The sequence below is a fragment of the Prunus mume genome, linkage group LG7 (genome assembly GCF_029339155.1).
Source record: "Prunus mume cultivar Tortuosa linkage group LG7, ASM2933915v1, whole genome shotgun sequence".
NCBI classification, from domain to species: Eukaryota; Viridiplantae; Streptophyta; class Magnoliopsida; order Rosales; family Rosaceae; genus Prunus; species Prunus mume.
Window position 1 is genome coordinate 16,500,813 of NC_142704.1, and position 12,226 is coordinate 16,513,038.

The 12,226-nt window shown below is 34.9% G+C and overlaps 1 protein-coding gene across 1 annotated transcript; it reads right to left on the minus strand.

Annotated features, from left to right (window-relative positions):
- Positions 1-1,275: 1,275 nt before the first annotated feature.
- NPSN11 (Putative plant snare 11) lies at positions 1,276-9,269 on the minus strand. Its single transcript, XM_008231271.3, has 10 exons — positions 8,816-9,269; positions 8,569-8,661; positions 5,838-5,931; positions 5,650-5,687; positions 4,867-4,955; positions 3,367-3,446; positions 3,192-3,248; positions 2,982-3,074; positions 2,798-2,872; positions 1,276-1,807 (listed from the first exon to the last, which is right to left on the minus strand). Exons 1-10 carry the CDS (start codon positions 8,890-8,892, stop codon positions 1,718-1,720), a joined length of 786 nt encoding a protein of 261 aa, XP_008229493.1. The 5' UTR covers positions 8,893-9,269; the 3' UTR covers positions 1,276-1,717.
- Between the last annotated feature and the right edge of the window lie 2,957 nt (positions 9,270-12,226).

Genomic DNA, 12,226 nt, shown 5'->3' on the forward strand with positions numbered 1-12,226 from the left:
AGTCAGTGGCCACAACAACAACCTTGATTAGAAATTGCACACATCATTGGCAAGTGGTGTGAACTTTAACAATTGGTCCCCCACATAGACGCGCAAATCTTGAGTTCATACTAAAATTCAATACAATTTCTTTACACTAGAAAACAAGTCCTTTTTTTGACCAAACCATGTACATATTTAGGAAGGCTTCAAACTCAGAAAACAATATATTGACCAAAACAGAGACAGAAAAAGAAATTTCAATGGATGTAAACCAGCTGGTCGAACCATCTAATGAAGAAAGTGGTACTAGCATCCAAATATACACAGCTGCATGAAAATTCATGACATGTATAAAAGTATGCAATAAATCATATTTAGGTAGCTATATATAAGTTTCTCAAGACTCAAATCTTATCAATAAGATCGAGTCGGGTCAAACCACCCGATAATCGCGATTTGATTTGTTTGTTTCTGTTTTTATGATGTGAGAATAGATGATTCGAAGTTTGGATGTCTTTTAATGAAATGGAAAAATCAACAGATAACGATGACTGTGCAATGTTTACAAACACTCAAAGTTCTCTGGACACCCATGTTTTTATAATTTTAAGTTGTAATCATCTCTTTGTAAAACTATTATAAATGGCATAATGAACTTCTAAAATCTTTTCCAAATTCTCTGAAAATTAAAACCTTTACCCATTAGCAAGCTATCATTTTCTTGCTCTCTAAATCCTAAATCACACTACATCATCAAGACCCATAAACTATCAACTCAATTACAAGTATACCAAAACCATCCAAAACATCACACTCATACCTTCAATAATAGAGGAGTGTTGTGCCGAAGTGTGGGGTAAAGTTTTGCTTGTAATGAGTTAATGTTACCACAAAAGACAAAGGTTAATAGTTTGGGTTTCAGAGTAATTTAGTTGAGTTTTTGGTGGATGGGATATCTTAAACTTGGTTGGGTGTCTAAGAACATTTGAATTTGAGCATAGGTGCCCCTGTCAATTGGCCTGTCAAAGAAGTTTTTGTTCACTTTTAACAAAAACTCGTAGGAAGTTTGGTTGGAGCTCATGCGAGAGAAGTAACATGTCACTTTTAAATGAAAAACTTGATATTTGAAATTTAACCGCACAAAAAAAAAAACAAAAACAAAAACAAAAACAAAAACCTTGACATTTGAAACTACAAAGAAATTGACATACCAAAAAAGAGCCCTACCCTGCAAATTTAAATCCATTTCTTGAGAGATGATAAAACATGAGATCAACTTCTGAGCTACACTGATTCAATCCACAGAAGACCCAAATTCATTTCAAATATTAATTTTGGTACATCAACGAGTAACTTCCAAACAGAACTTTTAGTAAAAGTGACTACAAAATCAAGCTGTGATTATACAGGGTATACGAACCAATACAGCCTAAAATACATATTCAAAGTAGATTTCCCTCACTTAAATAGGGATAACTTTTACGGTCAGGGAAGAAAAATTGATCACGCATATCTCATGCAACTGAAGCCAATTACCAAGGCACAACAACAGTAGTGAGCCTAGCTTTCCTAAACGACAGCCGGTTTCCAAAGCAAAACTTACTGGGAAATAGTTCCATATCTGTTTTGTAAAACAGGGCTGAGAACAGCATCACGAGATAAAAAGCTAACGTCCATTTGGGCATGATGCAAACCATCTTGGCAATCTCATGACATGGTTCATTTTGAGCTCTCTTTAATTAGGATTCCACAGTAATTTTCGGGTCATTGCGGGAGGGGCTAATCCAGGAATATCTCGAATGTCCTTGTTGTTTGGATGGACGAGCTGAAAAGTTAAAGATATAAGAACAGTTTAACCATATATCCACCAATGACGGCAAAACACAGACGGCTGATACAAGTTAGCAAGCTCTTCACCAGATAAGAGGAAATAAAATTCCACAATTGAACGCAAAATATTTCATTTTCCTAACTAAGAAATTCAAAATCTACTTAAATTTATAGTAATATTAGTTGGAAATTATTTCAGAAATATACATTAGCAGCCAAGTAGATACAGTCAAGTACACTTTATCTCTTCAAAGTACTAGCTGTCAGTTCAAGGATATGCTCTACTTTTAGAAGCATCAAATGTACTTCCAAATTTCAAACAAACAAAGCAAATTTTGGGTCCGTTTGATAACCATTTCAATTTTAGTTTTTAGTTCTCATTTTTTGTGCTAGAGTATATAGGAAAAAGAGGGAGCATGGAAGTGAGAATGAGAGTGGAGATGGGATTGAGAGGGAAGATGAGAGGGGAAGATGGGAGGGAGGAGTAACAAAAGTGAAAACAAAATTTAAAAAATGAAATCTATTTGAATTGTTTTCACTTTCAAGTTTCTGTTTACACTTTTGTTATTTCTCCCTCCCATCCTCCCCTCTTATCCTCTCTCTCAATATCATCCTCACTTGCATTCTCCCTCTCATTTTCCTCTATACTCTGGCACAAAAAATGAAAACTAAAAACTAAAAACTAAAATTGAAATGTTATCAAATGGGCCCTTAATTTTTTTATTTTAGAACAATAAACTCCCTTGAAGCACAAAGGGACCATCAGAATGCAAATAACATCAGTGGCTTCCACAGCAATAAATGAAGAAAAATGAAAATTATGAGAATAAAACAACATTACTTTTCTAGCATCTATCAGGCTATAAGTTATGCAACAAATATTAAGAACTCAATTATGTAGCTGTAGATGACAACGCAAAATCTTCAATCTGTGGAATTTAAAACAATTTATAAAAACAAAACTAGATGCAAGCGAACTCCATACCTTCACAATAATGATGGCTATGACTCCAATGACCACCAGGACAAGTAATCCCATAATACACCTATCAGTTGCAACCTAACAGGAAAGAAAATGGGAAAGAAAAAAAATAATAATCATAATGAGTAATAGAAATGGGAAATATCGTCAACATATGACAAAGCAAGTGGATAATTCAGAAATTGACCTGCCTACCAATTTCCTTGACCAGCTTAGTAGCTTTCTTGATTGAGAAATGGATTGAGTCCAGCTCGTTGACAATCCTACTCATTTGTTCAGTCTAAACATGAAACATTAAAAATTTTAAATAATTTAAAATAAAATAAAACTTTAGTTCGATGCCCATGCAATTTTCTATAAGGAATATGAAGTAAAGTAATTGAAAACGATCACATACTTGAGCTTTGAGTGCTGCTGCTGTCTCTGTTCCAACATTGATGGTCTCATGAACGACCTATTACAAACAGGAACACAAAGATAAGTTCTACTTGAATCGCTTCTAACAACGCCTGGGAGCAGGAACAATCTTTTTCTTCCAATAATAAAATTGGACCTTTTTAAAATGTACCAACCTTTTTTGATCTCTCAATCGCTTGATCTGTCTCATCCATCATTTGGTTTCCATTATCAATTAGTTGTTGATTTGTCATAGCTGCAAAATATGTGGACTCTGGTTAAAAAAAAAATTCATCCAGAATGAAGGAAACAAAAGGTATGACGCCTAAGAAAATGCATTGGTCATCTTCAGCATGGCATCTGAACAAAATACTAATGTCAAAGTTATTGCGTAAATGCATACTTCTTAGGAACTTCCCTAAATGTTCAACATACATTACTTTTTTTTGTTAAATCAAGTTTAACCTCTAATCCTACACCAATCCATCCAGGCCTTTTAGTTCTTGATCCAACCAAAGGCTTATATTGATTATGCAGTCACTGTTGTCACCGGTGAACAATCTCATATCGACTCCGAAATCCAATTCTTCCAAAGCTTCATATAGTTAATATAGTCACAAAGCCCAGCTGGTGGAAAGTAATAATTGGTTTCTGAAGCACTGCTGTATCAGAATTAGGCATCTATACAAATTTCAGGTAGCTACAGATGCAGTTTCTATATAATATCATTAGAGTAAAGACCTGGGTACTCGGTGTTAACAGAAAGGTGAGTTACTGCAACGTCCAGTGAACATAAGGTCTTGTATGCCTCAAGATGTGCATTAACCACTTAGACTTACAAGTGCTATGATATAGTCAAATTCACCTATAATTGATTTTATGAACCTAACTTATGACAAAACGTACATCAACACCACCATGCCAATACATAATGAAACCAAGCAAATAGAGGAAAAGTCGAAATAATTGTATATCAATTGGTGTCTCAATGTCCAGTGAACATAAGGTCTTGTATGGCTCAAGATGTGCATTAACCACTTACAAGTACTATGATAAAGTCAAATTCACCTATAATTGGTATTAAGAACCTAACTTATGACAAAACATACATTAACACCACCATGCCAATTTACATAATGAAACCAAGCAAATAGAGAAAAAGTCGAAATAGTTGTATATCAATTGGTGTCCCATGATCTTCCAAAAGTGAGGGGAGAGAGAGAGAGAGAGAGAGAGAGAGAGATGTATTTATGAAGAAAAGTTGTATTTCAGTTGGTGTCCCTCCTATATTTTCAACCATATATGTAACATGTGCCATGTGCCAGAACATGACCCAAGCTTGTAACTATCCCTATCCCTCTCTCCGTTATAGATAACTAAATTTTTCTTTTTCCTTTTTTTTTTTCTTTTGGAGTCACCTTTCTAATGCTTTCCCTCAAGTGTCTATTTTCTCCTCCCCACATCAACCATGCTCAATTTACCTGGTGATGTTATGGCATTCCTCATATGTATTTGTATAAGCATGAATCTGTGAGTGTGTTTGAGTGTACGTGTGCATTTGCATGAGCATTTGTGTGAGAGCTATTTATAAGAGCAGGAATTATCAGCTGATGGGTCAATTATTAAAGGATACAAGGCCGAATTGCAAGTTAACAAATAAATAGATATTTGCTTACACGAGGCTAGCAAGACATTCTGTTCCCCATATTCCTCGGCTGGCCCATCAAAGAGATCAATTTTCTTGTTTTCAAGGTTCGACGCATATCTGCACCAAAGACACAACAAACGTTTTCAAAATTTCTTATAAAGAATAAATAAATACATTTACTTGTAGTACTAAAACATTATCAATTTATAAATCAATTTTGACCTGAAAACAAACCAGTACTTTGACTCATCCAAGAGAACAATTGAATAGTTCTTTTTCAATAAATAGTGCTATGTATTATCTTTCTGTATTGTAAAAGTCGGGCTTCTTCTGCTATTAGAAGAATGATGATGAGATGAGAAATATGTCAAATATTAGGGAAAACATCGCATGACCACTACCATCCAAATTAAGTTACCCAAGTGCATCTCTAATTAAAAGTATAGGAAATGATAGGACTCTACTAATTTGGAAACACATTCATGAAGACATCCGCGCTAAATAATCAGTATATATGGGAACAGTAGATTGGAGAATCATATCAATTGTATAATTGTGAATTAAAAACTTTATCATTGGAATAATTATGAATTAATAATTAAGACTCAGAAAACACGGCATTTTACATCACAGGTATTTTGGTCTCCATATTGATATGTAATCAACATATGAAATCTCATACATCAATGAAATATTATTTATATACATATGTTATGCAAGCCTGCGATAATAGATGTTCAAGTCAGACCAATACAATGTACAGGCACACTCACACAACAATTAATGTAATTTCTTGCTGATGCTAACTTACTGCTTTTTCAGAGCCACATATGAATTCAACTCTTTGATCTGCACAAAAGTTCCAACAATGGTTAATACACTTGTAACATGCAAAAACAACGAATAGACACAAGAAGACAATTAAAAGAAGGAACAATTAGAAGAAAGAAAAAAGTAGACATGCAGACTCTGTATATGAATTAAGAATTGACAACCCACCATTGTCTGCTTTTTCTCATTCAGCATTCTACTGGTGTCTGGGTCATTTACTCTCTCAATATTCTTGACTTCTCTGTCAAATTCCTTGATAAGCCTGAAAACAACACAACGTATATAACCTTCTTAGCTTGAAAATCTAATTGAGGACTTCATAAGTTGGAATTTAAACGTCTGTATAAATTGAATTAAATAATCACAACTCCTACAAATGAATTGCAGAAAATTTGATATATATATATATATATATATATAAACCACAGATGCTGGCCAAATTTAGTAATTAAGCACAGATTCATCAGATTATGGCATTTGTTTCTCAAATGACATGGCAAACCATCATAATAATGAATCTAAGATACATCAATTTTTTAGGTAAAGGATAATTTTGGGTGGAAAATCCAAAAAATAAACCAGGCAAATCCAGTGCTCAATGTAAAAGGATAAGAGTACTGAATTAGTATGCATATCTCAGCATAGGACGCAGTCTCAGCATAAGACGCACATGATGTAGTGCTGAATTAGTATGCATATCTCAGCATAAAAAGCAGATGATGTTCATTACTGCTCAACTATCCTTAACACGACAACAGACAAGATATTTCAATCCCTTACAAATAATGGTGCAGGATTAATGACCAAATGTCAACTTAGTTAAACTTCATCAAAACTTCCAGCATTAGTCACAAATTGTAGAAATATTCCAGTTCCAAGTATAATATTTGTTATAAGAGACAAAATTTTATTAACAAAAATAGATGAGTGCAAACTGAAATATAAAAAGTTTGTGATTGAAAAGGAGTCCACTGACAACCGAAGCTAAATAATTATCCAAAAGTCAATTAAAATGGAAACAAACAAAACCACCCTCCTACCATCCTAAATAATGGCAGCCCCCCCATCTGCAAATGAAGCAAAATAAGGAATTTTGCAAAATTCTGAAGAAACGGAAGCCCACAATGTGACCAAAATCAATATTTATCCCACAAAACTTCCTTCCCCTCCTCCCTAATGCTATCAATATCATCTAAATTCTTTCTAGCTACAACACCCAAAGCACATCCATCATACCACACCTCCCTAGGACTACACTATTCTTCCTTCCCCAAAATGTTTGTGCTCACAAACCAGTGCTATGAAAGATGCTGGAACTACCCAGCTTCCTAGCCTCCCAAACAGTCTCCACCCTAAATGTAAGGCAATTGGGCAATGAAGAAACAACTTGTCAGCACTTTCACCATCTCCATAATGGACAGGCATGACGTCCAAGTGAGATGAGAATGGATATGAGATCTGAGCAAGAAGATTGAATTGAACCCATGGCACAGTAGCAAGTCCATTCTAATCTTTTTATTTCTTCTTTAAATATTGAGACTTCACTAATGCCAAAAGTCAGTGCAAAGAGAACATGAACAAGCCATCCACAGACAACAACCTAAAGAAAAGGCTTCGTACAAAACTCAACACAAGCCTCTTAATACATCAGGAAAAACAACTAAACGAGTTAGGATACAGCTGCTCTCCAATAAAGAAGTAAAGCTGAAAGCAAAAATATCTATGAATTCCGACAAAAATGAAGCCCAAAGAAATTATCAAAACCTGATCTTAACCCAAAGAACCTCCTCATAAACACCCAAATTATCCCCAAAGATCCGTTTATTTTTTTTCCCGCCATAACACCAAAACACAGTTATACTACACCACTCAAAACTTATTGCCTTCTACCTTCCACCCCTCCACAATCAAACCACAAATTTTAAGTCACAGGACAGTGAAGAAACAAATGATTGACAATCACTGCTAGCTTTGCACGTTACACACCATTGAGGAGACAAACAAACTTGTGGTCTTCTCCTCTGCACTGTGCCTCACGTGTTAACCCATCTCAGCAACACCAGCCACACGAAAATGTGGACCTTCCAGAGGTATCTTAACTTTCCAAATGTTCTAATAAGGATGAAACTTTCATGAGGACCCCAATTCCACCTTGCACAGCTCTAGCAGCATGTTAACTTATACCTTCCAAAACTGCCAACAATGCCACCATATCCCCTGATTTCAGCTCATTTAGATTCCTTCTGAAACCGAAGTTCCAGCTCAAAGGTGACAAAGAAGAGACTAGAGCATAGCAATGAAAGCATTGTTTATTGTCTGGCAGGTCTATCACATTCCTAGAGTTGTTCATCAAAAGTTAAGGGGATTAAGAAATAAAATTGTCAACTGGCTAGGACCTATTCTAGCATACATAATTCAGCAAGCCTTCATGGTAAAGTTTTCTGAGTAATGAACTTCTTTCCATTGTTTGAAGCAACTTGTAAATATATAATTTTAATCAACAAGAAACTATCCAATAAAGAATTCCTTTGTTTATCATCGTTTAACTTACGAAATATTAGTTGAGGAAGAGCTACCTTTGATTCTAATTTCAATAAAGTCAGCTCTTAATTTATTCACAAACCAAATCCAATCAAACCATTAATAGTGAAAAGAAAAAATTTAGCATTCTACATCAAGATCAAATGGAACTTACTGTACTGAAATTCATTTATTTTATGCAAACTGACGATGTGTTAATACTTAAGCTAATTGCATCACCCCCAGTCACCATCACGATCCAATTTACCATTCAATAACTCTTAGCACACATATTCACCAACTTATCAAGAACATTGATTGACATTAAGCCCACATTAACTTTCACAATAAATAACGAGGATCAAACTATGAAAAATACCTCTTACAGTCTCGCATCTTGTCAGTGAGCTCTTCAAGCTGCCTACTTTGCCTATTCGAGTCCTTAATCTTCTCCAGCTTCTGAAACCCATTTCTGCAACAAAAAAAAAATAATAAGAATAAAACAAATCACGAATCCAAACACTAGCATTAGACTTGAATTTCCAAGAAGGAACCATAAAACACTCTGAAACTCAATCTTTTAAACAACCAAAATCCAAACAGAGGCATAAAATGAAAATGCTCACGATAATGCACGGAAAATGTCAGTGATTTGGCCGTCGATCTCCGCCAGCTCTTCGCTGATTGCAGATAACGGATCCATCTCTCCAATAAACAACAATCAAATCAAATCCTTCAGATCATCACAAAACTCAGATTCTGGGAAGTTCCCCAATAAAATCCAATCGGCTTCGAAGCTCAACCGAAGCAAAATGCAAAGAATCAAATCTCAAATCGCCTTCCAAATTAATCAAACCAATAAAATCGGACAATAAAAAAATCGAAATCCGCGATCAGATCCGAGGCAATGTAGGTTGCGATGGCGATCGAGGAGACCAAAATCGAAGGGTCCCCGATCTGAAAAACTCTTCTTTATAAATTTATAAAAATAATAATACAGGGGCTTCCCTCCTCGTGATTTACAGAGACAAATTTTTTATATTTTGGATTTTTTCTTTGTTTGTTTTTTTTCTTTTTCTCTTTTTGTGGGTTTTGATGGGGGGAGAGGGGCGTTTAAAATCTACGACAGCATTATTGGCCGTTTAAAACGCTCATTTCGTCGTTAGGAAACTTAGGGTGGGACCCTGGGGCCCGCTAAAAAAACGCGTTTTTATGCCGTTTTGGGTACTTCATTGTAGTATTGTGTTGTGGTGGTATAGGGTGTAGTAGCCAGCGGTCGGAAGTTTTTTTTCCCAGCGAAAAGTGAAGTCTTGTTATAAGCGAACTGAAAAATAAACATCCTCTGCTAAACAACTAAACAACCACTCTGGACAAACCATTAAATAGCATCCTCTGCCTATTTTTTTGTGATTTATCTCTTTTTTGGGGTTTAGTTTCCGATTATCTCTCTCTCTCTCTCTCTCTCTCTCTCTCTCTCTCTCTCTCTAAATTGGATTTTTATTCTTCTTATTATTAATTTTTCAGATTTGAACCCGTTCTCTTGGACCCCTATAGTCGAACAGTCTTATAATCACCTACTCTTAGATCTAATTTAAAAGCTGAAAAAAAACTAGTTAAAAAAATCTATTTTGTTTTACTCTTTACTTCATGACATTCATTTTACTTTTAAAAAAACATTAAAACAAAAAAACCAAAAAAGTCAATTTGTGGGTAACACGCTCTCAACCCAAAATCAAGAACGTGCTATTCTTTCTCCCAAATCTCGCTGCTATAGGACCTCCAACTTCGGCCACAACACCCATCCACCTGCTTCTGATGTTCTCCATGAATAAATCACTTTTTTTTGTTACCCTCATTGATGATTTTCATAAATGTGCAGGCTCGACATGACTCGTTTATTAAATGGGCAAACTCTAAACGGAATGGGCCAGGTTCGGTATATTCCGTTTGACACCTTTAGCTTCAAGACAGACCCACAATCTAGAGAAAGACTTATGCGTAACACCCAACAATTACCATGTGTATGAATTTAACTTTGAAAGTGCAATTTGACATAAGATGTTCACATATCATTCTCTCTTACTCAATACCCAAACAAGTCAAAGAGTAAAAGACCCTACCTTCCTCAGCTTCAACTCCCCAATCTCTTGTACTTTTATTCTCTACAAAATAAAAAAACCCATGTTCCAAAACAACAACAAAAAAACCTTTGCTCCAAAAGAAATAAAATAAAAACAAAAGGACAATGATAGCAAGAGAGAAAAGTTCAAGCCTTGCCAAATTATGCTCGGCAGGGTGACAGCTAGCACCAACCCTTTTCTTTTTTCTTGGTCAAGAAGCACCAACCCTTGTGAGTCTAAATGCGAAAAGTTCCGGGTTGCCAAACTCAAACTTTCATCTTCTTTGTAATCTGTACGCCACAGTGGGAAAAAGCTGAAGAAAAGGTGAGAATCCTAGAAAAATGAAAAATTCTGATTGTAGGACTACTTGTCGTATATAGCCGTATATAGGTCTCTACTCTCTACCTTGGAGATTGAAAAATGTCAAAGTTCGTGTCTTATCCTCATTGGTTGAGAAATATTTAGTCTTTTTCTTTTTTTTTAAACGGTTGACATGAAGTTCTTCTTTATTTTGTTCTCATTCACAAATTGGACTTTTATTTTTATTTTTATTTTTATTTTAATTGAGAGAGGCAATAATATACTAAATTCACATAAACTACACGAATGTTATGACTCGAACTTAAAATCTTGTTTGAGAGGGTAAATATTCTAAACCACTAACTACATTAACAGATCCTTTGCAGACCTTTCAGTTTTTTTGATAACAAATCAGATAAATTTTGACCCAAAAAAAGAAGATGACAAATTTGTTGCTTATCTTAGTTCTGTGTGTTCCTTAGAATTGTTGATGATATTTAACACAAAATGAGGCTGCAGTTGCAATTATATCAAAATATTCATCAGTTTGAATTGGTCACTATAGCAGTTGATTGTATGTAGTTGTTCACTTTTTGGTTTTGCTTGTAGGTTTTACCTAGCACAGAAGCAAGCAAGGACCAAAGGGTTTACCTTGCTTGATGTCTTACTCCTGGATTCTGCAACTGGAAAAAAACATTTAGGACGTTACATCATGTAATATATTTCATTGTCAAGTGCAATTGAAAATTTTCATGGATTACCAGTAATGGCAATTAAAAAAAAATTAAAAAAATTCTGTTTGTTTTTTCATAATTATTTTTAGTTATAGTAAATTGACGAAAATAGCCTTAAACTTAACATAAATTTTAACAGAGTTAGACATAGGTGGTGGATTGCAACATTTTACAAAATTCGTGTGCCTAAAAGTTTAGATGATATTTACGCAAATTTCCCTATATTTAAATTAATCATTAAGAAACGATCCTATAATTTAGAGTTCCTTTCTTTATCATCATTTAACAACCTATGAAATATTAATTGAGGAAAACCTACCTTCGATTCAAATTTCAATAAAGGCAGCTCTTAATGTATTGATTGACAAACCAAGTTCAAATCAAGCCCTTAATATAGTAAAAAAAATAAAAAATTCCCATCCTACATCAATATCAAACAGGGCTTATTCTAGTGAAACTCATTTATTTCTTTGCCTATTAATGAGTCCAAATCCAAATCCAAAAAGAGGCATTGATTATTATTATTTTTTAAAATAAAGCCTAAAGTTTTTATCTTATTAAGGAAACCTCTTGATTCTTTTTGGGTCAAGTGGATTGCTTTCATTGGAACCCTGAACAGAAGAAGCCAAATACAAAAGAAAGACTCAGAGAGTATAGTACGAAATCTTGATCGTTCATCTGCTCCTCTTCTCCTGACGTGGATACCATCTAAACCGTTGATTTCTCCACCAATCACTGCTCTAGTTCCCAGTTTCATGCAAGCACCAGACCTCGACTGTTGTCCGATTTTACTGTAATACCCCCTCGCGTCCTCCTATTTCTGGGACCAAGAAAGGGCCAGCTTTGTCCGAAAATAAATTCACGCTTACAGACCCCAATTTGA